Source organism: Perca fluviatilis, chromosome 15, assembly GCF_010015445.1.
Source record: "Perca fluviatilis chromosome 15, GENO_Pfluv_1.0, whole genome shotgun sequence".
In the NCBI taxonomy this organism is placed as follows: Eukaryota; Metazoa; Chordata; class Actinopteri; order Perciformes; family Percidae; genus Perca; species Perca fluviatilis.
In genome coordinates, this window is record NC_053126.1 from 7,737,615 (window position 1) to 7,764,774 (window position 27,160).

A 27,160-nucleotide genomic window follows, 5' to 3' on the forward strand; every position below is an offset into this window, starting at 1 on the left:
GCAGTGACTGACACACAGTTAGACCCCCCCCCCGGCCCTGATTGGTGCATCTGAACAGGGAGCTGTGGATTTTTGCAAATCGCACTACAGGCTGTAGGTGGTGCCAGAGGAACCAGATTGTTTTTTAATTTCCAGCTTCTGGTAGTTCTACTCGAACATAGGGATGGCAAATATGACAGAAAGTTAGCACTTTTACTGCACCTTTAAACTCCGGTCGATTTATGAGGACTATGGTAACCAAAGCATGTTTTTCTCCCATCCCGGAATGCTGTGTGGACTAGCCAGACCCTCCTCCGCAGCGCTGTGGAGGAAGGTCCCCCCTTTTCCATTACTGGTCCAGTCAGAGAGACCGATGGGAAATAACACAAAGTTGAAGGTATTTTAAAAACCTTAAAGATTCGGAGCTTTTGAGCAAACATTCAGAAGCCAACCCCTCGAAATGAAATCATTGAGATTAAACTGTAGTGCAGACTTTCAGCTTTATTTTGAGGGGATTTACATCAAAATTGGAGGAAGGGTTTAGGAATTGCAGACATTTTCATACATAGTCCCCTTATTTCAAGGGACCTAAAGTAATTGGACAATTGAGTTAAAAGCTGTTTCATGAGCAGGTATGGGTTATTCCCTCATTATTTCAACATCAATTAGGCAGATAAAAGGTCTGGAGTTGATTTCAGGTGTGACATTTTCATTTGGAAGCTGTTGCTGTGAATCCACAACATGCGGTCAAAGGAGCTCTCAATGCAAGTAAAGCAGGTCATCCTTAGGCTGCGGAAAAATAAAAAAATATATCAGAGAGATGGCAGAAACATTAGGAGTGGCAAAATCAACAGTTTGGTACATTCTGAGAAAAAAGGAACGCACCGCTGAGCTCAGCAATACAAAAAGGCCCGGACGTCCATGGAAGACAACAGTGGTTGATGATCACAGGATCCTTTCCATGGTAAAGAAGAACCCCTTCACAACATCTAGTGAAGTGAAGTAGACTCTCCAGGAAGTAGGCGTATCATTATCCAGGTCTACCATAAAGAGAACACTTCACAAGAGCAAATACAGAGGGTTCACCACAAAGTAAAAAACATTCATATGCCTCAAGAATAGAAAAGCCAGATTAGAGTTTACCAGAAGACATCTAAAAAAGCCAGCCCAGTTCTGGAACAGCATTCTTTGGACTTATGAAACTAAGATAAACCTGTACCAGAATGATGGGAAGAGAAAAGTATGGAGAAGGCTTGATTCAAAGCACAACACATCATCTATAAAACATGGTGGAGGCAGTTAAATGGCATGGGCTTGCACGGCTTCCAGTCGCACTGGGTCACTAGTATTTATTGATGATATGACAGAAGATGGAAGCAGCCGCATGAATTCTGAAGTCTATAGGAACATTATGTCTGTTCATATTCAGCCAAATTCAACAAAGCTGATTGGACGGCACTTCACAGTACAGATGGACAATGACCCAAAACATACTGCAAAAGGAACCCAGGAATTTTTCAAGGTAAAGAAGTGAAATATTCTACAATGGCCGAGCGGGAATTTATATTTGCTAATAATATGTTGGATTCATTTTAGGACTTTTTAATTTTTGAAAAAAATAAAAATAATAACAATAATATGGAGGTCCCCCTGCATTGACCAGACCCAATGTTGAAGATCCCTGATTTAAAGCCTTAAAACAGAGCCAAGAGGAGGTGCAAAAGTCTAGTTTTCTATCAGACCCTTTGAATTACAATATGCTCATTCATCTTTATTATGGACTTTTTTGCCTGACGACGCCAAAAATGAATTGCCTACTATACACCAATACTAATATATCTGCAATAAGCTAAAATTGGCAGATATACGTCCCTGGACGATTTATTTTTATGTATTTATTGGTCAGGTTCTAGTACACGCAGTAGTTATTAATTATTAATGGGGAAATGAACACCATCATCACAAGAAATCAAAACAGACATGTATCAGGAATTAAAAAATCTTGTATTTTTTAATTGACAGGGAAACATCCTTCAGGACAACGGTTGGTCATCACACAATAATCAGCAATGATACAATGTAGGGAGTCGGAGTATGTGTCGAGCCTTTAAACACCTCCCCTGTCACCTCCCTTCTCCCTCTGTCACAGGAAATAATGGGGGGGGGGCTTGTTATTGCAGACACCTTTGCTCTCCTCTGACAGATAGAACATACCTCCTCCCCTCCTTGTAAGGCTTGGGGGGGTTCGGGGGTCGGGGTGCCTGGGGCAATCACTGAAGGGTTATAAAAAAGAAAGAAAGAAAACACAAGGCTTCTGATTCACCAAAGTCAAGTTCTATCACAGTTTGAACTTTGTGGAGTCTGGTATCGTGGCGTCACACGTGTCATGAGCGTGATCAGCTTCAGTGCGAGGCCGGCCCAGCTCAGTGCCAACCCAGAAAACACAACTTATCACTATCCTAATCGGTCCAATACGGACCATCAGGGCTTAGGCTACTCCTACATAAAATATACATCAGATAATTAGTTTCACCATCACCAGAGTTCTAGCATGTTTAGAGTATCAGGAGGAAAAGTGAAAAAAGGTTCACCTCAACATTAAATAACGTTGGTTCTCAACAAAATAGAACCAACTAGGTTCCCATGTCTCTCTATAAAACTGTATAAAGAGGAGCTCTGTCCTCATACAGTAAATAACCACCCACTATTGCATTGGACAATAAAGAATAGGGTCATTTAATCAGTATTTTATCAGATACCAATTAATCAGAGCCCAGTGCAATTAGGTAGTCAATCTACAAATGGAAACATCTGAAAATGCAAATATCAAAATCTCTAAAACATCCAGATGATTCAAAAGATTTTTTTTTTCTTAAATCAGAACATGCAATAGTCAAAACTGTTTCCTCAAAAACAGGATTTAAATACTGAGATCCAAAGATCTGTAAATCGTAAGAACAATTATGCAGTCACTCTACCAAAGTGTATTGATTAATATGGCAATATGCTGTAGATCGGGGTCGTCTGCACTAAGTCAAATAAGAGTGAGACAGAAAGAGGCTGTCTTCAGAATACTTAAACCCTCCCATTGCTGACAATATGTGCAGAAAGAGGACATAAAACACGACAAAGCAGGTGCACAATAACAGTGTGTTCGAGCACATACTGTATTCAAATGATTTTAAAACAGGGGACAACCAACTGCGCCATGTACAGGAGGGAGGACATCTCAGAATCTGGAAGAAGAGTGCTATCAAAAGATGAACAAGCTGCATTCATCAGTAGAAACATTTTCAAATTGGGATTTCATTGTCCAACAGCTTTTCATTCTGAAATCTTTTCTTGCAACATGGCAATCTTAATCCAATTTATTTCTGAACTCACATCAGCAGCACTGTACTGTTGAACGTGGCTCTATCCAAGGATGACAACCAATCACGGGGGTTCGCTGTAGAACACAAAGGTCAAAGGTGGCAAACTGAAGCTTATTTCACAAATTTTCCCATCTACATGCGTACTGCTTGGGAGATTTAAAGATGAGAGTGTTGACTGGTGATAATCTAGACCTTCTTCTTTTCTTCAATCACCCTGAAGGGTTTCTGCAGGTATCGGCAAACTCTTACAGACTTTCCATGCTAGTTTAAGTTTGATGTATATAAGGCAAATTTTGTATCTGAAAAAAAATTACATAAAAATGATCCGTCCACTTTTTTTTAAATGTAATGCCCATACAAATATACAGTATGACCCAATAAAATTCAAATCTTTACTTGTTGCCGCACTGGTTTAACACTTTAAAAAAAAAAAAATCCGACCTCCAGAGACCCTTTGTCACCCAGTTAATCATTGACAAACAATTTGAATTTGATTGGAAACAGCTATCAGGACGGATACAATCTTAGTAAATTAATACTGGGCCTGTGGTGATCATGGTGCAGCATGAATGCACTTTTTTTACTCAGATTACTGAGAAACTGTGCATGTTACATGCTGATCAGAAAAAAATAAAGACGCCGTCCCAGCCAGCTGCCTTTAAAAGCAGAATCAGTAGTACCTAAGTAGCTAACAAGCATGCTTCTTGTGTACCTGTGCCAAACCAGACTGTGCAACAAAATAGAATAAATACATATTGTGCTGTGTCGGAATAAAGGTATGCCGTGGTAAGAAACGTTCAGTCACTGACAGGAAAATGCTTGTCATTTTTTCTCATTCACACCTTGGGAGTTGCATGAGTCCATCAGTGAATAAGTTAATTTTAACATAACTGATATGTAGGTAACAAATCTAATGTGGTGGGTTAGTAGGGGAAATAAAATTGAGGGGTGACAAATGGGTTATTACACTATCAGCGGGTGGGCCGGAGCTTTTAGAGAAATCTACAGTACCTAACACTGCATCCAGCCACACCCACGCCACCGCAGCCACAGGCAGGGGGCGGGTATCTATAGGAACATGAACACTAGAGATAAAAATCCTCTCGATCATCATATAAAAATGGATTTATATCATATATAGTAGTTCTACAGTATGTACGAACACAAGAGTGTGGTTGTTTTATGTGTGGATTTTACTATATTTTCCACAAGTATATATTATTATTGCACTCTGGCTACACATATTTAGTAAGTTAGTTAGTTTGGTTGTCTTTAGATGTACAGAAACACTAAGTGGTGTCAGAACTGATCCAGCTATAGAAGGGGGGCTCAGAGATGGCATTGTTTTCCCACAAGGATAATACTGGATTTCTTTCATATTTTATATGTTCCCATAGTCAGCAGCCCACAGAGATATTTAGCTGCATGCAAGTTCATTTTTATAATTTATCCGGACAAAAGAAACACAGTAGTTTTATATTTTAACTCACTATAGGAATTCTTTTTTGGAATAACAGCCACATTAAAATTGAATTTGTGAAGGACAGCGCACAATTTTAGCCACTAGCCTCAACACATTTACACAAGATCGTAAACTGTTCTCTGTGCAGGGGTGTCAATGTAGATTAACATGTTCAAATTAATTTGGCCTGCATCACTGAGCCCGCTTCTGAAGACCGTTATTTAGACGCCAAATACATACAATAGAAGTCTGAGACAAAGCTACGGAAACACATCACACCCCTGTTCTCTTTTTCAAAATAGAAAAATAAAATCCCACTCCTGAACCTCAGCTAGCCTGTCGAGAGGAGGGTCGATCTCCCTCGCTGCTCTCTCCGGTTCGAAAAGAAACATACATTCACAAGAGGACAACAGAGGAAAAACAAGCAACTTGAAATTTAAATTTGTGTGCAAAAAACATTTCAGATCTCTATAAAAATATGTGCATATGGATAGAGCTATTTTTAATCTCACCAAATACAGTATTTTCCTTTATTTACACTGCACAGATACACAAATAAACATACACTACAGCTCTGCCCTGCTTCCCCTCTCTGTCGTTGCAGACGGAAGAATAACATGGCAAACTTCCATGACAACAGATTTGACAATACTCGCACACAAGAAAACACAGACACGCTCACGCGTTCTCTCTCACACACACACACACACACACACACACACACACACACACACACACACACACACACACACCACACACCCCACCACACACACACACATCTGCTCTGATCAATGTGATCCAGGAGCAGAGGAGGGGCAAGCAGAACTTCTGTAGAAAACCTGAAGTTGCATATCCCACAATTCCCCCCACGCTCGCATTTCACAAACCACTTCCTGTAAAGGTCAGAGGTTGTCAGCCAGACGCTGCTTCCTGATTGGCTCGCGTGGGTGGGGACAGTGTGTCAAAAAAAAAACTTTGGCTACGGAGTTAGGTGGCTTTAGTCCTGGCGCGTTATTAGTATTAGTCCTGAACACACCATGTACAGTGGGTACTGTTTGACTGGTACAGCCTCTGTGGATCTGCTGTCCTTTAAGCTGGGTTTAGGGAAAAGGGGATCCACTGTCTATTATTCTACGACGGGAACTGTACCAGCGTCTCTCTGGAAAGAATAATTCATGTCTTTTCAGTATTCATCTAAACAAAACAAAACAAAACAATCCCTCTCTCCCAGTAAACTTCTTTCTCTCGTTTTCTCCCCAGCACCGATCTCTGCTGCGGTCAGCCGAGGCCCCTCTACTCCAATTTCAGACATTTAGGACCAATTAATTAACTTCCTGAAGGCCGATGTTCATTGGGCAGTCCTCCGATTCTTTGCGCTGAATCCTGCACCGCTTCCCAGTCTGTTGTCGAAGGGGGAAGAACAGCTGGCCGCATCGGTGTCTGACAGACCAGCCGACAGGCCGCTCATGTATCTGGACTGTGGTTCTTCGAAGGTGAACTGGGGGAGGGGGATGTAGTCCCCTGTGAGAGAGGAGTGCCTCGCAGCAGGGGAGAGGGAGTGCGCTTGTGAGAAAGGCATCGGGACAAGAGGTGCATGTGGCTGGATGAAGATGTTCGGGCTGATCGGGATGTGCGGGAGCGTCGGTGCGGATACATGCGGCGGAGTGTACGCATGAGTGTGTGTCGGAGTAGACGCCCGCGAGCGTATCGGCGTGTGCGTTGGCGAGTGTGCTTGCGGCAGTACGTGGATAGGTGTGAGCGGCGTGTGCCTCGGGGAGTGCATCTGCGTGCGCGTCTGTGAATCCGCAGAGACGTCTTGTGTGTTTGACTGGGCGTGCGGGGTCAAGTCGTAGGACGGTGTCCTGCGTCTCAGCATCGTGCTGCAGTCGGCCAGTTTTGGGGGTGAGGCAATTTGCGGGAGTTCCCTCTCTGAAGGCGGGTGGATGGATATGCAAGGAGGACTCATCTTCTTCTTTCTGTGGCCGCCCCCGACTGACTGCACCCTCACAGGAAATGCCTGACCACCTTTTTCCGACCTGTGGGCCTCACGTGCAAAGTGTTGGTCGTCACTGGTGAGGACAGCCTGTGGGAGGCAGACCTCGATAGAGTGGCGCCGCTGGTCGTCGGGGTAACCGGCGGACAGTGATGACGGCCTGTCCAGGACGGGCTGGTTGTCGACACTTAAAGCCTTTCTAGAGTCGCAGTCCATCAACGCCGCCCCGAGCAGACTGAGCTTGCTCCTCGAGGAGGAAGTTGGTAGCGGGGGAGGAGGAGGGGAGGCGGCGGAGTAGGAGTAGAGAGAATACGGGATGGTGTAAGGGGAGAGGGAGTGGCTGCGGCCGACCTTCCCCCTGCTCTCCTGCCCTCCTCCCTCCTCATCCCCCCACCTGCGGCCGGCTGAGCTGGTGATGTGATACACTTCCTCGTCTGCCGGGTCGCAGAGGGAGACAGCAGAGGGCGGTCTAGGTCTCTGTAGGCCGGGAGGGCGCAGGGGGAGGCGCGGGGAGCGAGGTGGAGGGAGAAGAAGTGAGGGGGAAGATGGCGGAGGAGGTAGTGGAGAGGGGGAGGACAGCAGAGGATGCAAAGGAGAGGGAGGAGGGAGCGGGAAGGCTGAAGGGGAGCAGAGTGGGAGATAGAGGGATAAGGGGGAGGAGGGAGGAGGAGGAGGCAGGGGAGATGGGGAGGAGGTATGAGGAGAGAGGGGAGAAGGGGAGAGGGGAGGCAGATGGATAGGGTTGGGCCTCTCCTGTTGCTCACAACCCTGGGACTCCACAGAATCCACTTTAACGGCCACCTGCAACATAAAAACACACACCGCGGCCGTTTGAATCAATTAATTTGAATGGACTTTTTTTTTATTGTTTTTTTATTGAATATGCGGGATATTTATGCAATTTTATGCTTTTTTAAAAATTGCGGGAACTTGCAAAAACTGCGGTTTGATGAAAAGAGAAAAAAAAGTGATTCCCCCAACACCCTGCTTTTCGATGATGTTCACGTCGCGTAATTACGTCACCTCATTACGTTCCCATGGCAACAGGGGAAAATGGCTGCTCTTGTGTGAAGTAAACACAACGTTTTTCAACTTTCTGCTAAGATATATGTGACTTTTTTGCAACGAAAATATTTTGCGCGGAAATCGGCAATTAATGTGCCGAAAGTGCGCCGTATTTGAAAAAATGCGGCCCCCGCATAAATATGCGGCTGATTATGCGATCGCATAATCGCGTTTTTCTGGAGGGACTGGGTAATATGTAAACGTGTTTGTCAAAGTATGTAGGCAGCTGAAATGGGGTCTCTCACCTGTCTGCACAGGGCCCGTGGGGAGGAGCTGGGCGTGGGCGGGGCGATGCGGGGCATGGCGAGGGTGGGAGGTGACCGAGGGTGAACGTGGGAAACGTCTGGTACTTGCAGCAGTGCAAGGCTCTCACATGGCTGGGAGTGGACCGACGTCACTGAGCCTGAAGGTACAAATGTAAAGTCTTTGAATCATACACACGATACAACCACATGTACGCACTTTCAATGCAAACACATGCATTGTTGCAGAAAACACATGCATATTTGGGCATATACAAACGCATACACGCATACCATTTCCCATTACTCTGCGACAGCTTAAAATTAACATTAGATAGATCCATGATCATAAAAGTATATCACTAACACTTTATTTTGATAGAATATTTGAAATAGAGGCATAGACTATAAAGATGGATGGCGCGTCTCTACTTTCTCCCACTTTACAAAAGTTAAGCCAAAATATCCACAGTTCATATGCTGCCATCTAGTAATTTCGGAGCCAGACGCCAAAATATATGCAGTAATGATTGGGCGGTGGAGCCACGGTATGGAAGTGATACCCACACACCGACCTACCAATCCCAAGTTAATCACAGCTGTCAATAATGACGTTTCACCCCGTATTTATAGCTTTAACTAATTAAAACCAAACCCAAAACCAATAAGAAAATGGAATACTTGAACATGCATTAGCATGATAAGAACTACCTTATCTCTGGTTAAAATGTATTTGACGTGCACTGTTATTTTTTAAGTTTGGCCCATGTCCCATCGATAACATGGGTCATGGGCCAATAACAGTACATGTCAAATACATTTTTGTCAAAGATGGTTTCTGTCATTTAAAGTAGTTCTTATCATGCTAATGTATGTTCAAGTGTTCAATTTTCTGATTTATGACCTATACTTCAGCAACGAGATGTTTTGGCTTCACATTTGGGGAGCTGTCAAGCTGTCCATCTTTATACAGTCTATGATTTGAGCAATGAGAAGAACAATACATATTTTATTTTTTTGATCACTTTGCAATTGCTTCAAATCTGCTGTCAAAATAAAGTGTTTTCTGAATGAAAATTCATCAGCGCATACAGTAGGCTGAAGTAGCAGCGCTGAGCTGATCGTTAGGGATAGAGTCTTATAAGTCGGATGTGATGTTCTGCATTAGAACCTGGTTACATTAACAGCTCCATGTGACTAGTAGTTATGGTAGTCTCTAAATACAAGTGTGATTGCAAAGAGATCATAAATTCAATCTGTGATCACCAACTGCTGTGAGACAGTGTAACCAGGGTCTTAGGCATTCTGAACACACAGGTCCAGTACACCTGTGAGTTCAGATGTAATCACAGTAAAACAGGTTACAAACATTACAGCAATGTCAGAGTTAGATCTTCACTTGGTTCTTTCAGGCCAAGCTGTAAATCCACTTCATTACAAATCTACCAGATACTAATAGATCATCTTAAAAAGCAAACAATAGTTGTGATGATTACATTTTTACGTTTATTTATTTTTTTTTTTTAATGTATATAGTTTTGTGACTTTGCAGCTTGGCCATCAAGTTAACCGTCATTCTCGTTGAGTATTCAGCCATTCCACAGCTGAGCAGATGAGCCTGTGTGAAGGTTGCAGGGATTCACATTGTATCAGCTCATCCACTACAGTCAGTACCTTGGGACAGAGCTGGGCCTGTCCACAGCCTGGCCACAACATGCCATTAGAATCGGACTGTAGATAAAACAGTGCCTGTCAGTGCTTAAAGTAGTGTCCTCAGCAAGGTTATACTACTTCTAATTTGTCTTGTGCCTTGTTTTGCCTTGTGTTTACAGACATAACATGATTGATTGTGTAAGTATCCACTCCTCATCACTGTTGCAGCCAAGTAATTTTAGGTGAAAACTACATCTAAACAAATTAAATCGGCGACAAGGTTATTTACCATTGTGTTAAAGGATACAAGAAAGATTCCAATCTCATACTTTCTTGTTGACAAACTACCCCATTGTAGCTTTTCAGGTTTCTGTCCAAATCTGAGCTACAAGGGTACATTTATCTGTTGTACTGGATAGACAAATTTGACAACCTTGTCATATTTAACAAAGGTGAACAATATATAGGTTGTTAGCATTCAACAACTACATGATGCTTGACCCTAAGTAGTCATTGTCAAACTATGCATGGTATACTGTACCTAAGTGTGCTTTGAACCCTTGATTCAAATAATTAGCATCCTAATTAGCAGCCTAAAGAGGAATTTGTGGACTTGCATGGGAATGATTAGTTGTGGTTTGCTGCGGTGGACCGACAACTTGCAAAACCATTTTCATATCTGTCAATCTGTGCATCATGTCTTGGTTATTGTGTGTTAACTGCCAGCTGTTTTCCATATCCCCTGGGAAATCTGTTTTGGCAGTGCTCAAAAATTGCTCAAAACATTCTGGAGTGGGGCTTTAAAAGCACTGGAAACCGCTACACATTTGTCTCACATGACTTGAGGACTCTATACAAACCATACTAACTTGAAACTTCAGTCCTTCATTCAAATTAAATCATAGCATTAGACAGTTGGGGCTGTAGTTTCTTTCATTTGCGTGTCATGCCAAACAACACACCACTATTTTGCAAAACATACATCTTCTGGAAACACTTATGGAAAAAAAGAGAGCAAAAAAAAAAGAGCAAGAAAAAAGAAGAAATATTACCACATTATAAAGTACTTCTGTATTATTTAAAATAACATATTTGTAAGCACTGATTTCCGTTTGGTGCACGAAACATGCATGCATCATGGAACAATCTTAGTCCACGTTTAGTGAATGGGATTAGCATCTGTGTCTGTTAGAACAATACCAGTGGCTGTCTAATACAAAGAAAAAATAGAGCACCAAACCTCCATGCTGATTTCATGTCTAATTTTGAAATCCTGAACGGATAAGTTACCTGAAAGCTGGTGCTGGGGACTAAGCTCTACCTCCTCCAGAGGGTTGGGGGCGCTCGCGGGCCGCACAGGTCGGAACATGTAGCTGTCGTTAGGCAGAGAGTGCATCCTGGAAACAGACATCTTCCTTGACGACAGCAGATCCTGGTCACCGCACTGCACCTCTTCCTCCTACGGGGGGAGACAGAGATCACAGAGTCTAGCACTGACTGTGTCTTTGCGCAGTAATACTGCCTATTGCAACACATTCTGCTTTACAGTGAAGGAAATGAATGAAAGGTCATATCCAGAAACAAGCATTACATGCGGCCAATGCTTCTGTCTTCCGTTATGCCCGTAATTAACCTTGCTGTTTCAGGGTTAGTTAAGTTTCCCTGTTTGACTAAAGAGAAAAGTAAAGTCCTTACCACCTGTCCAGGTGAATGTGGACATGGCCCGACATAGGTTCCTCCCACTGAACTGCTGTCGGAGGTTGTGCTTAATTTGCGTTGGTTCTCCATAGCCATTTCCAAGGCAATCTCTGCATCCATCTCTGCGTCCTCTTTAGCTTCCTGCAAAAGTAGGTGGTGTTTTACTTGATCACTACATTTTAACCTTTGTGTTGACTTCGGGTCACATTGACCCGTTTTCAATTTTAGTTTTATATCAGAAAATATGGGACGTAGAAATAAGCGCTGAAAATGTGTAGAAGAAAAATGTAACAATTTAAAACGTTGGAAAAAGCAAAAACAAACTTTGAAAAAAAGGCATCAAAAACGTTGAAAAAAATGTGGAAACGGGAAGACAACACAAGGGTTAAATGTTGATATCCATCAACATGACTGTCATCAAATGTACTCGTCTCTCGTCTCTGTTCACACATACAGTATACTAGCCGGGTCTATATATGTCTGAATTTCTTGACCTTAGCCTGTCTAGTTACTGTACCTTATTGCTTTCCTCGAGATGTTTCATCAAAACAGCCACCACCACATTGACCAGCACAAACTGGGCCATTAGCACAAAGGTGACAAAGTAAATTGGAGAGACCAAAGGCAGGTAGGAGAGACAGTGGCGGTCCTCTGGATGACACTCCCTTAATGTGTCCTTAAAAGACAGAGAAAGATTCCCGAAAGAAAGAGGGAAAGTGAAAAGTGAAAGAGATTTGAATACACACAATTGAACAACTGTCTGTCCAATACACCAGAGGCTATATCACAAAGCTTTGAAATCCTAACTGTGGATTATATATGGAGCCTCATTTAGAACTTCAGAAAATTAGAAATATTGAAGACTTTAAGGAGAAACAAGGACATTGGTAAAGAATGTACGTCAGCAGATTGGTGATGAAATTCTAGCTGCTGTTGCTTTCTTTACCCACATACAGTATCTACATCTGCAGGTGGAAACCTGAACAGCTCTCCCTTTCGGGGAATCTGCAGCTTGCTAAATGAAAGTGAGTGATGACAAAGCAGTTCCATGAGGTGCTTGTATCTAAAAATTTAATTATGAATTAAATATGAATGTAGAAATTTGTAATTTAAACTTGAACAATCTCAATTTGCAATTGTATTGTATCAATTTCCACTTTACATTACGGTTTGACACCTACTCTGAAAAACATTCAATCCCTCAAAGATATACATGTACAGAAAGTCAACATTAGGTCATACAAAATTATTTTAGATTAGATTTAGATTTTTGATATTTCACACAAATGGCTATACAAGAAAAAGCTTTTTCTCAATATTAATTTTGCTGATATCAGTGGGCTGCATATGAAAGATATTTTTTGAGATATTTAACTCAAGATGTGAAAGTGTTGACTTTGCTCGGCTCTAAGCCACTTTATTATTCATAATTGGTTTTGGAGGTCATTGCTCTCTCTGTGGTTATGGGATAATCTAGTCATTATTTGTGTGTGTGTGTGTGTGTATGTGTGTTCATACTTTCATTATCCCATTCCAGTTGTCTCCAGTGGACACTCGAAACAGTGTGAGGAAGGCCATCCCAAAGTTCTCGAACGTTGCATGACGACTCAGACCCTCACATGGGTTGTTGTCATTGCACACTATTCAACACACAAACATCGACAGACTGTAATTACGCCACACCTTTGACATGGTGGTTAAAAAAAAGCAAAACTAACTGGAATAAAAGTGAGCATAAATGATCACATAAGTGCCAGTGTACCAGTGTACTGTAAGTCAGCAGTGTACACTGAACACACAAACAGCTGCTAAGCAGTGTGTCCCTGTGGACATGACAAACGAGAGGAGAACAGTCTCCGTCAGTCTCAGGGTCAATTTGCCAGAAAGGCCCTCAGGAGCCTGTTTACGGAATCAAAACAGCCACTGGAAGATATCTTCCATCGCCAGGTCACATTAGCAGGAGGTTGGAGAGACACGAGACAGTCCTTAGAGTATTGTGTACCTTGTGTCTTATTCTAAGGATCAACCACCATGAGAAAAGTGAGAGGTTTGTAGCTCAGAGGAACTAAATACGACAACTTTTCATTGTAATAAATGGAATAAAACTTTACTTATGAGGCTCTTTTCATGCAACACTGAAATACACAAAGAGACAAAACAATAATACTATCATTTAAAAAGGCCACAGGGGACAGATTTTTGATAAACTAGATGACACAAAATAAAACAAGTATCAATAAGTATTTGAATGTAAAGCTGAAAACTTAGCTCTGTGTTATCAACTGTCCCCCCCAGTAGGCAGTAATAACTTCTTTTTGTTGTGTATGTATAGCTATGTGTACTGATGTGCTGTGTATATTAGTGTTTTGTTCTTTCTGTTAAAGGTCCTATGGCATGCTGCTTTTTGGATGCTTTTATATAGGCCTCAGTGTTCCCCTAATACTGTATCTGAAGTCTCTTTTATATAGACCTTAGTGGTCCCCTAATACTGTATCTGAAGTCTCTTTCCCGAAATTCAGCCTTGGTGCAGAATTACAGCCACTAGAGCCAGTCCCACAATGAGCTTTCCTTAGTATGGGCCATTTCTGTGTCTGTAGCTTTAAATGCTATTGAGGAGGAGAGAGGGGGGGCAAGGTCGAGGGTCGGTGTGTGGCCTTGACCAACTGCCACTTTGCTTGTTTGCAAGCCATGATGTCTCTCTCTCTCTCATGGGTGGGCCAAATTTTCTGGGCGGGCAAAGCAGAGAAAGGGGAGGTAATCTTGCTCCTTATGACCTTATGACCTCATAAGGAGAAGATTCCAGATTGGCCCATCTGAGCTTTCATTTTCTCAAAGGCAGAGCAGGATACCCAGGGCTCGGTTTACACCTATCACCATTTCTAGCCACTGGGGGACCATAGGCAGGCTGGGGGAACTCATATTAATGTTAAAAAACCTGATAAAGTGAAATTTTAATGCCATGGGACCTTTAAAGCACATTGACAGCTGTTATTTTTAAAGGTGCTATACAAATAAAAGTTATTATTATTATATTATTCTCCCTAAGTCTGAGTCACGGCCCAGTGGCAAGAGGACATTCTCTTTCAAGAGATCAGTAATTTGATTTAGATTCTGATTCAAATCTATTCAATACCAGCTATGCTCAAAATAACTATCGGCACCGAAGCTTCAATCCAAAGCTGTGAGCATTAACATTCAAACCCTCATTCCATCCCCTTTCATATTTCCCTTGCCTATGACCTTCTCTTATCTGTCCAGCCTTCTGCAGACACCACAGTCACAGAGTTTACACTCCCTCAGTGCCGACATACAGTATCACCCATGTCTTAGGACTCCCAAAGAAATTGTAGATCTTACAATGTCTTTGCTCCTGTCTGAGGGGAGAAAGATTTCATGAGCCAATTATGCCAGTTATTGGTGGCCAGTTAATTCACAACACTGTGTGGAGCAGAAGCAGGATAAAATGTTACCATAATACTGACGCGTGTATGCATACTAACCCTTGGGTGGAGGGCTTTACTACTTTATATTTTCTTGCTTTGTATTCACTGTCAGCTTACATGTAATCACAGCCCTCTGATGAAAAAAGTGTTATTGAGAAACGCTGGAAAATATAACTAAAATGACCACCTTTCGGTTGTATGCCTCCGCCAACCAGTCAGGTTGCAATTTATACCCATGTCTGTCCAGACTCATAAAATATATGTAGTGAAGACTTTAAAGGGTATTAAGCTGGGTCTTTTTTGGCGAAAAGTGAATGGTTCACACACATCTTCAACCTGGCAGCACAGAAGATCTATACAATCCACACAGTTTCAAGGCACCCAAGATTATTCGCACCAATTTCTTTTTATTGATGACATTGAATAAATACCAGAAAAGATGTTTTTGGAGAGCACTATGATGTCACATTGAAGTTAAGCGTTGACCTTTTGGATATAAAATATCGTCACTTCATCATACTAAATTCGCGAGAAATGGTGTCATAATTAGCATAGGACCTCTTGAGTTATGGACAAAAATGTACCAAATTCTAATCAGTTAATTCTTGACTCTATTTGGACATTTGTGCAAAATTTGAAGAGATTCCCTTAAGGTGTTCCTGAGATATCGCATTTGCGAGAATAGGACGGACGGAAGGACGGACGTACTGCATTAAAGGAGAAAAGAACTGTGTTTTCAATGTTTTTTATTGTAAAATTCAAGAATTCATCGGTGTGAATTCCCAGAATCCTCTGAGGAGCCAGAGAAGAAATGCTCAATATGTGGTGAGTTGGCAAAAACACAACATGGTGTTGTAGGTACGATGTAAAGTAATAGTTTCCCGATCCTGACCAAGCTTGAATATTCTCCACCAAACTGCTGTACAATCCTGTACAGTACCAAAATATAATTCACTCCCTCAGCTTTGTAAGCCCTTAAACAGGATTTAAAGTGAGGCACAGACAGAAAAGGCATTCGGCACATCCAAAAGCTTTTGTCAGCAGCTTGACAAAAGTGAAAATCATAGCAAAAAATGGAGAGGGGTTTTTACTTTACAAAAAACAGACATACTTTTCGTTTTGCCAGTGTCGAGCGGAAGCAAAATACAATTTCACAGAGAGCAACCTCTCATTACCAAGTGGTTGTTTTTTATTTTGTCCTCCCAAAAGGCCTTTTCTGCTATTCCACTTCCCTTACACATTGTTGTGCTCTCAGAGAAAATGAACTGGATGGAGCTGGCCTATTGAGGAAGCAATATGCAAATAAACATGATCATGCAAATGTGAACTTCATTTGTTAGGAACGGGTCTTTCATGTGAGAGTGGGGGAGAGAAAGAGAGACGGAGAGACAGATGGGGGTAGAGAGGGAGGATTCAACAGAGACACTTCAGGCGGGGAAATTTGCTCTAAGTCGTGACTGTGGTAGTAATGAGTGGATTCAAAAATCTTTTCTGCTGAAGCTTGGAGACTGTGGTGTATGTGTGTATGTGTTATTTGCCAGTAGTGTGACTGACCCAGTCTGCCAAAGAGCTCCACTCCCAGCGCAGCGTAGATGAAGAAGAGCAGCATGAAGAGGAGACCGAGATTTCCCACCTGGAAGCAATATGCATGTTAGATCCCCCTCTACACACCAAACGCTAGTGTAATACTGCTTGTTCAAAGCTGCAAATAATATAAGACGTTAGGATTTATTTCATTGTATTCCATTTGACTGTAATCTAACCATGCATTATGAATGGAAATAACAGTTGCAGATAATGTCTTGGACCAAAGTCCACTTCTTGCTGTTTGAGATATACTATAAATACCAGGCTGGCACACGTTAGATTGCACACTGACATTTCACCGACTCATTGACATTGCTCCTATTCAAACTTGTGATGGTACATTTCTCACACTGAGGGCTGTGAGGCAATTATGTGCTGGCTGGCAGGTGCATTCAAAGCCTTTGTGCTTCACAACAGTAAGGTGGAGAAAACAGGGCTACCAACCCTTTTCCTTTTATTTATTTATTTTTTACTGAAAACCTGCATTTATATGCTACCTGAATTCAGTTATATTGTCCACACAGGATGACTACACTGATAAACTGCCCGTACAAGTACAACATCGTAAACATACTCTAAAAATCTTAAAATTAACATACAGACATGTGTTCTGTGTTTTTGCCAGTAAGAAATCATGGAAAGCTTTTTCTATCAAATCTCTGAGCTGAGTTATTGACAGCAGCCTTCTATTCAATACACTAAGAAATCTGGTGGTGAACTTGGAGTGCTATAAAAAACAAGTCATCATTGATCAGAACTTTACGCACTTCATTTGACTATATCTGCATCATAGTTTCACAAAGTTTCCAGCTTGTTGTCTTTTATCCACTAGCTTAAAAATCTGTTCTTGTGCACTCTGTGCCCTGATGGTCATATCTGCACACTTGACATTAAGAAAATAGCCAAACAATGGAGCCCGTCACTGCATACACATCATAATCTGTGGTGCAGCTCTCTTTGCCTCTAAGAACTGTGCCAAGCAGCAGAAGAGAAAGACCTGAGATACTCCCACGACATCTGGGGACATCCTTAAAAAAGAGTGTGTTGACAGAAAAAAGCACACCGAGTTACATCAGGGAGGAAGTTGGCTGTACAGTTGGACTCCAAAAGTTGTTTTTTTTTCCAAAAATGACAGCACAGCTCAACGATCAAGGTCTAATGCATGCAAAAATGCTGTATGAAGTGACCATCTCTTTGAATCATTCATTAAACTGGTTTCTCTGAACCCCTCATGTAGTCTGCTGAACCATCTACTTTTATAGTGACTTAACAAATTGGAGCCAATCAGACACTGCTCAATGGTACTTCATTCCGAGTTTGTATCATGGAAAGAAAAGCTATGTGATCCATGCGATGTGTTTGGCATTCATTATCATGTATATTTAATAATAAAACCTAATGGAGTGCACAGTTCAGCTGTAGTGAGGTAGGAGAGGGAATGCACATGTTAGGGTCAGAATAGACATTTTCTAAGGTGGACAGATATGACTGAGTTAGTTAAATATTCATCGGCAAGCATAAATCTTTCAGAGAGCTCTCTATTCCAAACGACACCTTCATATTTACCCTATACTCATAAAAAAAAAACAACCAAAGCACTTTTTTGTGTTAGAAACCCCCACAGAGTCAGTGTTTACCTGTGGCAGCGCTTGCATGACCGTATCCAGCAGAGATCGCATCCCTGTGGCCATCTTCAGAAGTTTTAGCACTGCAGAGAGACACAGCATACTTTAACAGCTGGTTGTTGCTGCTGGAGCATTTGCTGCAGAATTTTAAATGTCATGGCACGATACTAGTACAGCAGGAAGGCACTCAGATTTGAACTGCATTCATCTGTAGAAGCCAGGAGGCATCTGTGACATACTACATTTAATGCTGAATTTACAAGAACATACAATAAAAACATGTGTTGATAAAAGGGCTTCACAACATCAAAAATGTTTATGATGAGTGTCTGTCTGTAGGGATGACTTGTGTGTGTGTGTGTGTGTGTGTGTGTGTGTGTTTCTACCTCGTGCTATTCTGAGTACTCTCATGATTCTGATGATGGTAGGATTTATGGGCAGTGCTGCGTTCATCTTCAGCTCCTCCAGGGTGATGCCCATGATGGACAGCGCCACTATAGCTATATCCAGCTGATTCCACCTAAACACACACATATAAGCATCCTTCAACATTTTAGGCTCGTAGAAGAAAGAAAAAGAGTCATAACCTGTTGTTACTCCAGTTCAGTATTACAAAGAACATGTGTCTCACTCTGACCGACTTCCCTGTTGGGTAACTCAAAGTTTCCCCTATCATTTGTTATACTACTGGATAGTATTAGTTGATGATCTAGTATGTATGTATGTTTTTTATTCTGCACAATAAGTGCTACTGTGAGTTACTGTAGCTGAAATGTTGGAACAGGAAGAAATAATAAGGGGAAGAAATAATGCTGCTGCTGTTGATGGTGATTAGTTAGTTTAGTTGAATGGGTAGTAGTGCTATGGAGAAAATCAAACCTCACGATATTTTGGACCAAATACCTCGATATCGATACCGCAACGATATTGTTGTGTTGACTATTGGTGCCTTCACAAAATGTTTACACAATGAGATTTTTGATAAATAATCATCAGTAATGTGGATCTAATAATTAAGTGGGTAAAGGAAAATAATTGAACGGTTACAACAGTCTGGTAAGTTGAGAAAATGACATCACTTTACTGTAATGCAGCCTTTAAAACCAGGAAAAGACAACACTTATGTCATATTACGATATAACGACATCCAAAATCTAAGACGATATCTAGTCTCATATCACTATATCGATATGTTAACGATATATTGCCCAGCTCTAATGGGTAGCCCCACCTACTAATCTCTATGGTCGGGGGAACACTGAGTTTATGCCTGATAAGTCTCCACAGACAGATGAATACACTCACCACCCAATCCCTTCATACTAAGAACAAGGGGCCACCTAAGTATAAAATATCAATGTACTACATGGAGCAGGAGTTATTATTTCACACCACAGGACCAGGACTCCACTGCCCTCTCTGCGGAGCATCTATCACCGCAGGGTTAACATTTCTACCCTCAGGCCCAGAGGTACAGAAGTGTTAAATGTGGGACCACCAAACTAAAGAACTCTTTCTTTCCTACTGCCATCAGACTCCTAAACAGCGGATAGGAGTTTATTCTCATGGTCTACCTTATAACTGTACTCGACTGTTTACATTTCTCCAGTTTGCACATTCATAACTTGCACTATTTACATTTGCACATTTACATTTGTTTATTATTATTATTGTTGCTTTATTTTTCACATGCTGCCTTTTAAAATAGTTTTATTTTGTATAAGTGTAGTATATATTGTAGATTTTACATCGTTTGGCATTCTGTGGACAGCAAAGGAAGAATGTCATTGTACAGGGGAAACATGTTTCCTTACTGTGCATATGACAATAAAACTTGAAACATGTTGTAATTTGGAAATAATGCCACATATTCATTTTACAGCATTGGGTGTGCATAATCACATCCCACTGTGTTACCTGTCTTTGAAGAACCTTTGGATGCCGAATGCTGCGAGTTTGAGCAGGGCCTCGACGACGAAGATGCAGGTAAACACGTAGTTACAGTACTTCAGAACCTCCTCTAAATACTGAACACAAAAACATACATGTACACAGGCAGGAAATTACTTCAAAACATCTCTCACAGACTAGATGCTTATTCAGTTTCTGTGCCAATACTTAATAATTCTTTATAATGTATATTTGAACATGTTCTGAAAGCAGTTTTTACTTTTAGTGGAAATAATACAAATAAATGTTTGGAAGTTTTATTGCTGCTTGACGGCAACTAAAATTCAAGTTCCGAGTTAATTTGCAGAACAAAGTAAATTGTAAATGAGACTGAAGAGGAACAGCAGCTTCTCGGAAGCCCTAAAATGTATCAGTGCTGGAAGATTGTGGCATCTCTCCAAAAATACATCAACAACTTTTGTTTAAGAAAATGAACACCCTGGCTTTTTCTTTTATTAAGAAATGAATATCAGTGCTGGCGGTGAACCTCAGTTTAATCTGATCAACAAAGTATGGTCATTTTTATTTTTGGAATCAGAGTCACTTGTCAATATACTTGCACTGGCCGTCTGCACAGAAAATCCCAAACACTGCAGTTTTATAGCACATTGTTACTTAGCTAAAGCTAGCCAACACTTCAGTCATCATTAAGAGGACAGCTTGACATTTATTTTACAGTGGGCAAAGTAAAAATGCCCTCTCGCTGTGTTAAAATTAACTAAAGGGAAAGGATGCACAGGGACATCTGGGTATTGTCGTTCTAGCCAGAAAACCAATTTCATTTCATTTTAATTCAATTTGTTGGTACCTATCCATCCAGGTAACTTACAATATTTGTGTGTCTATGTGCCGAAACATTACCTGCGGCTGATTGTAGTGCTCGATGCTCATGGTGAAGACGTTGATGCAGATGATGAAGGTGATAAACAGGTCCAGGTAGTGGCTGGTACACAGTGTGTGGATGGACAGACGCATGGGAGAATAGTCCGCATAGTAAGGCCTCTGCTTGGCCTCTGGAGCACACAAACACACATACAAACAAATATATGCAAAGACGACACAAGGAGAGACACATATCAAAGAGCAGACAGACAGAAAGAGTGAAACTGTGATTAACCATGCTATGAAATTCAAATATTACAATGTGACCAGTAGTGTGCACAGGAAGGTGCAGGGGCCAAGGAAGGGGAACCACCACTGCTCTTTTTGCTCAGGCTGCAAAAGTTCCCTTTTTTCTACTTTGTTTTTTTAACCAAGATAGCTCTTTCCTTAATAATATTAATTTTTTTCTCTCTCACACCACATCAGAGGAGCCCTTGAGCAGCCTGGGTGTCCGACTGGCATCTCAAGTACTTCCCTTCTGTGTCCTCACTGTTCCCCTTCTCACTGTGGTTTCCATTATCGCCCTCGCCCTCACACAGTCTGTGCACACCACTGCCTGTATGGTATGTTGAAATAAGAGAGGACATGAGAGTCACAGATAGGCTATATTATTAATTTCATAATTTGCAACCAGGATTGGAATGGCTCAAATGTTCAAACGTAAATCGTTCTCTTGGTTACATACAGTATTAAAACTTCTCCTCACCTGTTGCAAGGCATTTAAGTGATTCTCCCTTCTACCAGTCTTTAGTAAACAAATCCCTGACCTACCCTGTATTGAACTAAAGGAAGTAGGAAACAGGAGTATAGAGTGCTGCAAAAATGTGTCCTAAAACCCAGAAATAAGTTAGCATTTTTGCACTTCCTGTTCCTTTGTCTCAAAGTCAATGAGTTTTTGAATGGGTTTTTGGCTAGATGCCTGAAATAAGGTCCGTGGTTTACAAAAGCTTAAGAGATTTTCATTTTAAACTGTTAATCTACGGTTCTACGACATAAAATATGTCAGTAAAAAGGTGATGCTAACTTTCGGGTTGGCCTACGAAAATACATCATCCTTGCAGCACTCTATCCCTGACGAAATTCAGAGAGCTCCTTTAGAGAACATTATTGCAAGATGAATTGCCTCTTGAATAATTATATTCTTGTCAGGGCAGAGAGGTCTCGTTATGTATTCTGACCTAAATGAAAAGCCTCCATTAAAACCCAAACTACAGACTATACTTTCTAATGGGCGTGTTGCTCCTTCTTAGAAGGCCGCTGCATTACAGCCTTTGAATAATAAATAGACTTTAGTTGTTACTGTAATCCTAAAGAAAGCTCAGAGGTGGACAAAACTGAGCAATATGTGACGTTTATTAAGCTTAGCACCCAAAATCGTTATGAAAGATACAGTATGTAACTGACTGTAAACTCGCATGTCCATTTATGACGATTGATGATTGTATTTGTGGTACGTGCATGTTTATGTCACCCTCCCAAGTACACCATACCCTGTCCCTAGACTCCCTACTGCATGCTTACATTCCTTTGATGTACAGGGTAATGTCTATGGTTGAGAGGGACTGCGCAGGGTACGTTCAACAACACAATCAGTAAGTACTCTTTGAATAAATACCAATCTGTTTATTGTGTTAAAATCAGTCTCTCCATATTGTTTCACTGTTGGAGTTCCTAACTCTTTTTGAAAGCTTGTAGAACATGACTGTGATGTTGAACATACACTACACTACACTGGAGCCACTCTTCTCCTTAATGACATCACTACAGTCATTTGAAAGCCCTTAGGAAAATCTCAATAGTCTAAAACTTCTATTTTTAAATCTTTTTTTTCTTCTTCTTTTGATTGATGAGTACACTAATCGCATGGCCAAACACTGGAGTTAGGAGTTTTTCCTCTGGGACAGCTGATTAGATTACATTTGTCTGGACCTTTAGCAGTTTTAGACCAGTGAGACAATACAAGATGAAAAGAGCGGCGCTCTGCTCACACCATATACTGCCTCCTAGTGTAATTCTGTGATTGATGTGTTGGTTATAATTTAGTGTTGTAACCAAATTGTTGTGTTCTTTGATGTTTCAGCCAATAAAAAACATGTGCTTCTACCCAATTTCTTTTCCTCTTTTCTTCAGCTCAACATATTACCACAATAAAAGAACAAGTCCTCACAACATACTGCTTTGTGGTGTGAGCATTTCAACACATTTCTTTGCAATAGGTGGTGTGTTTCTGATGTTTCTGCGAACATTTGCTTGTATTTTCCAAAAGCTGTAACTAACAACCATCTGTATCTAACAAACTTAACATCTTCCAACAGCTCTATTGCCCAAGGTGTTTGCAAGTATAGCAGCCAAAAACGTCTGCTATGTTTCTGAGTCTGCCAGTCAAAGCAGGTTGACCGGAAATGTCCTGCTTTACCTCTACCCGTGTCGAGAGAGACGCCGCAGGGTCGGGGTTGTACATGCACCCGGAGGAAGGGGCGTTGGGGTTTCACTGATCAAAATTTTGCTAGCAAAATTTCCTGAGACACATGGAGGAACCTCGATCGGCTTCACATGCAAAAGGCGCTGCAAAGGTTTTCTTCACCAGTCTATAAAAAAATGTCTACTTATTACAAGTATTAATCAGTCTCATTATGCATTAAGAATGGTATTAAAGCAGGTTTTGGTGCTAGAGGATTTAATGTAAGCATTTTAGAAATTAAATAAGGGACTAGTAAATCCTGAAGTATTGCTATTGTAATTACACTACAGTTGTGGCAGTTTGATTGTTTGAAGAGTGAGCATACAAATGTTTAGATAGATTAATATAAATGTACAGTTGAGAGGTCGGTTAGATTGGCCCGGTTTTGCATGCAGTGTTAGGGGAGGGCTGCAGTCATGCAGTTACATGCATCAGACTGGCATAGCCTACAACTTCTGTCAGTGATCAATCACTGTTTGCGTGAGCTAGCCAGTCTTTCAAACTCTCCCTCATTTTTTTATATTCAAGTCTGAATAAATTCCCCTGTTTTCTCTCTCTGTCATTCTCTTTCTTTTTTTTTTTTTCAGGCTCTGAAAGCAGGCAGTGCTCAGAAAAATAGACTACCGACCAGCCCCTCCATTCTCCTTACTCCTGCGCTTTTTCTCAATCATTTTGAGCCTCTTCTCTTCCCGTAAGCGGGCCTCCTCCTCTTCCTGGTCCTGCCGGCACTTGTGGAAGTTCTCCACCACGACACCGACAAACATGTTGAGGACGAAGAAGCTGACGATGAGCAGGAAAGAGATGAAGTAGAGCAGCATCCAGGGGTTGTGGTTCCTTATAGGCTGAGAAGAGAAATGGAGAGCAGAGCAAAGAGGATTGAGCTTCTTTTTTTTCAATAGTTTGTGTGTATCACTTAGTAGAGACACAGAACTAGTTTTACTTCTTGTGCTTTTGAGCGGGCAAGCAACAGAATTCCCAAATGCCACAAAGCCAGAGCAAAGCCTCACAGTATCTTATCACATACAGCAAGTAGAACAATGTAAATTATTTGAAAATCCTTGGGTAAACTTTCCAGTATTCTAGGATAATTTCACTGTCAGTGTAGCAGTTTCAAGATTTATCCTAATGATATCACAAATAAAGGCTTTGATCCTTTGGTTTCCAGTCACTCGATTTCTTATGTTGTTGCAAGTATGAGTATTAATATGACTCCACTATTTCAGCACATTACACCACAGGCGGTCTTAGATCTGAGGACAGCCTCATCAAATGATGCTTTGAAGTGCCTGCTATAAAGTCACCTGAGCCTGGCTTTTGCTTAGAATCTGTTACAACAACACCACCGGCGTTTAAATTTGCTTAATGTTTCAAATTAATCCCACGATTTTTTAACTTCATACTCCAAGTGTATTTAGGCTGTCTTCAGGGCAGGTATTTGCACATCTTGCTGTCAAAGCTTCCAATGGAGATTATAGTGCCACTGTTCTCTAACATGCATTACAGTTCAATTATATCAAGCCTATTTACAGCGCAGTTTTATTACTACTGATGATGTTGGATCAGATGGTGATATTTAATTTTATGATATTTTATATGCAACTGCACAGTGTGCACTTCACCGAGAGTAGGCTTACAATAATATAAGCAGCATGAATCACAGATATTTTAAAATGCTTCCCTATATTATTTTGTAAAGTGACATATAATGTGTTGTATAATGTCTGAGGAGAGAGGAGTGTCAGCGTGGTTCCTCGATGAGGTGTGAAACGGGTTTCTATACACACAGGATTGGAAACGGATCTGGTGTCATGTAGCTGAAATCGAGGCATCAACATGTTTGATACCAGTTTTTTTTTTTCGGTACATTCCTCCCACTTTACCTGTTGGTCCACTCCCACTGCATCCAGCCCGTCATACATGATGTTGACCCAGCCATCCTTACAGGACAGCACAAACAAAGACATCAGAGCCTGGAAAGGAAACACAGAGAAATAAGTTAAAACACAGGGATTTTTTTTTCTGGTTCTAATATCATCACACACTTGTTACAGTATGAACACTGCATCTTGTGCAATGTCAGCATGTGATTTTTCCTCCCAATGATAATTAGTGGCTGTCAGCAGAAGATGCATATTCAGTCTTGATGACTGAGTTTATGTGAAATAAATCAATTAAAATATTTACATTCTCAAAGTGAGTTATTTCAACCTCCATCTGCAAGTGCTAGAATGTAAGACAACCCAACTCCGTCAAATTTAATTGAAAATGTATCACCGTACTCTGATCCCTAAGGAAAACCTAAGCTACTAATGTATTTACCACAGTCACTACTATGTGTCCTGTTGCACTGCAGTTTGCAATAATAAATGCAATATTTTATTAGTAGTTTTTAGTTAGTTCATTGGTTTTTGTAGATTACATTGGCCTGAACACTAAACATTTTCTTCTTCCCAACCTCCCTCCCTTCCCCATCCCTCTCCCTTTCTCACCCTCAGTCCATTAATCCGTACCTGAACCAGGTTGTCAAAGTTGTACTTCCTTCGTATCCAGCGGTAGTTGGCCTGCAGACAGTCAGACTTGTTGGTGATGTTTTTCGTGTCCGGACCTTCACAGTGGTAGAACTTCCCTTTGAACAGCTAGCGAGTGAGATAGAGAGAGAGAGAGAGAGAGAGAGAGGTCTACAGGGCTATTTGGCTGCCATTTCCACATTATCTCAATTGCACTGGAGTTCACAGCTTTTTAAACATCCAACTATTAATGCCAGCAATAAAAGGACGTTTTATAGAGCAAATTCTTATCAGAGGACTTGGCTAAAAGCTGGCCTGGGGGGGTCATGTTGTCCCTTTTCACACTTAATCTAATTGTCATTCTTTCAAAAACTCACACTCTTAAGGGAAAAAATTATCCATTGGATATTCAAAGACACTTACTACCCCCCCTCAAGCCACACTCACATTTGCAGCTGCTCAACGAGACTGACATTTACGATACAAGCGGTAAAAGGTTTTTTCCTCGAGCTTAGAAAAAGCAAATGACAAAGCAGTATCATAAGTGCAGCCTCTGCATTGGACCTCTCCCTAGCTTTGGGAAATTGTGACTTGTTTGAGGCAAGCACCAGTTTGTGTGTGTGACTGCATACTACCTGCACGCCCAAGATGCCAAAGACAATGAAGAAGGCGCAACAGATAAGGACAATGTTCCCGATGGGTCTGAGAGAGGTGATGAGCGTCTCCACAACCAGCTTCAATCCCGGGGCTCGGCTGATCACCCTGGAACACAAGAAGAGGGACATAAAGATGTTCGTTAGTACCAGCACATATAGTCCAGAACCTACAGACATAAATCTAAGTGATAGAGATATGAAATAGGGTGGGATGTTTCCTGTTTGCATGGGGCTTACATACAGACATTTCCACACATACCAACACCTTCATATACACACTCAAGCGCACACACACACAAATACACTGGGTACCTCAGTGGGCGTAGTGTTCGTAGGAGACGTAGGACTCTGAGGATGCCCAGGATCCTGTTTCCGCTAGTGTAGGCCAGAGAGACCAGAATGTCGACCAGAGACACAAACACCAAAAAACCATCCAGAACGTTCCAGCTGGACTGGAGGTAAGTCTGCTTCCCAAAGCAGAAACCAAGAGCTACAACCTGGAGAAACCATTTTGGAATTATTATCTCTTTAAGATTTAAATTAGAAAGTCATTGATGCAGAATTGTCAAAATGTTAAAACGTG

General features: G+C 41.3%; 1 protein-coding gene across 4 annotated transcripts in view; it reads right to left on the minus strand.

The window, feature by feature from the left end:
• Window positions 1–1,964: 1,964 nt before the first annotated feature.
• LOC120574112 (voltage-dependent T-type calcium channel subunit alpha-1H-like) overlaps window positions 1,965–27,160 on the minus strand; it is a 129,304-nt gene continuing 104,108 nt past the window's right edge. Inside the window, exons 23-38 of one of the 4 annotated variants that reach the window (XM_039824204.1) lie at window positions 26,890–27,074; window positions 26,557–26,683; window positions 25,925–26,050; window positions 25,295–25,384; window positions 24,043–24,256; window positions 20,933–21,084; window positions 20,039–20,148; window positions 18,508–18,641; window positions 18,134–18,204; window positions 16,464–16,542; window positions 12,985–13,106; window positions 11,984–12,142; window positions 11,464–11,607; window positions 11,059–11,227; window positions 8,119–8,276; window positions 1,965–7,609 (exon numbers count right to left, since the gene is read on the minus strand). In XM_039824204.1, coding sequence (XP_039680138.1) covers window positions 6,164–7,609; window positions 8,119–8,276; window positions 11,059–11,227; window positions 11,464–11,607; window positions 11,984–12,142; window positions 12,985–13,106; window positions 16,464–16,542; window positions 18,134–18,204; window positions 18,508–18,641; window positions 20,039–20,148; window positions 20,933–21,084; window positions 24,043–24,256; window positions 25,295–25,384; window positions 25,925–26,050; window positions 26,557–26,683; window positions 26,890–27,074 — 3,486 coding nt within the window. In that variant the 3' untranslated portion in view covers window positions 1,965–6,163. Of the gene's footprint in view, window positions 7,610–8,118; window positions 8,277–10,730; window positions 10,765–11,058; window positions 11,228–11,463; window positions 11,608–11,983; window positions 12,143–12,984; window positions 13,107–16,463; window positions 16,543–18,133; window positions 18,205–18,507; window positions 18,642–20,038; window positions 20,149–20,932; window positions 21,085–24,042; window positions 24,257–25,294; window positions 25,385–25,924; window positions 26,051–26,556; window positions 26,684–26,889; window positions 27,075–27,160 lie in introns of those variants that run through there. The other 3 variants (XM_039824205.1, XM_039824208.1, XM_039824206.1) reach the window with 3 other exon arrangements.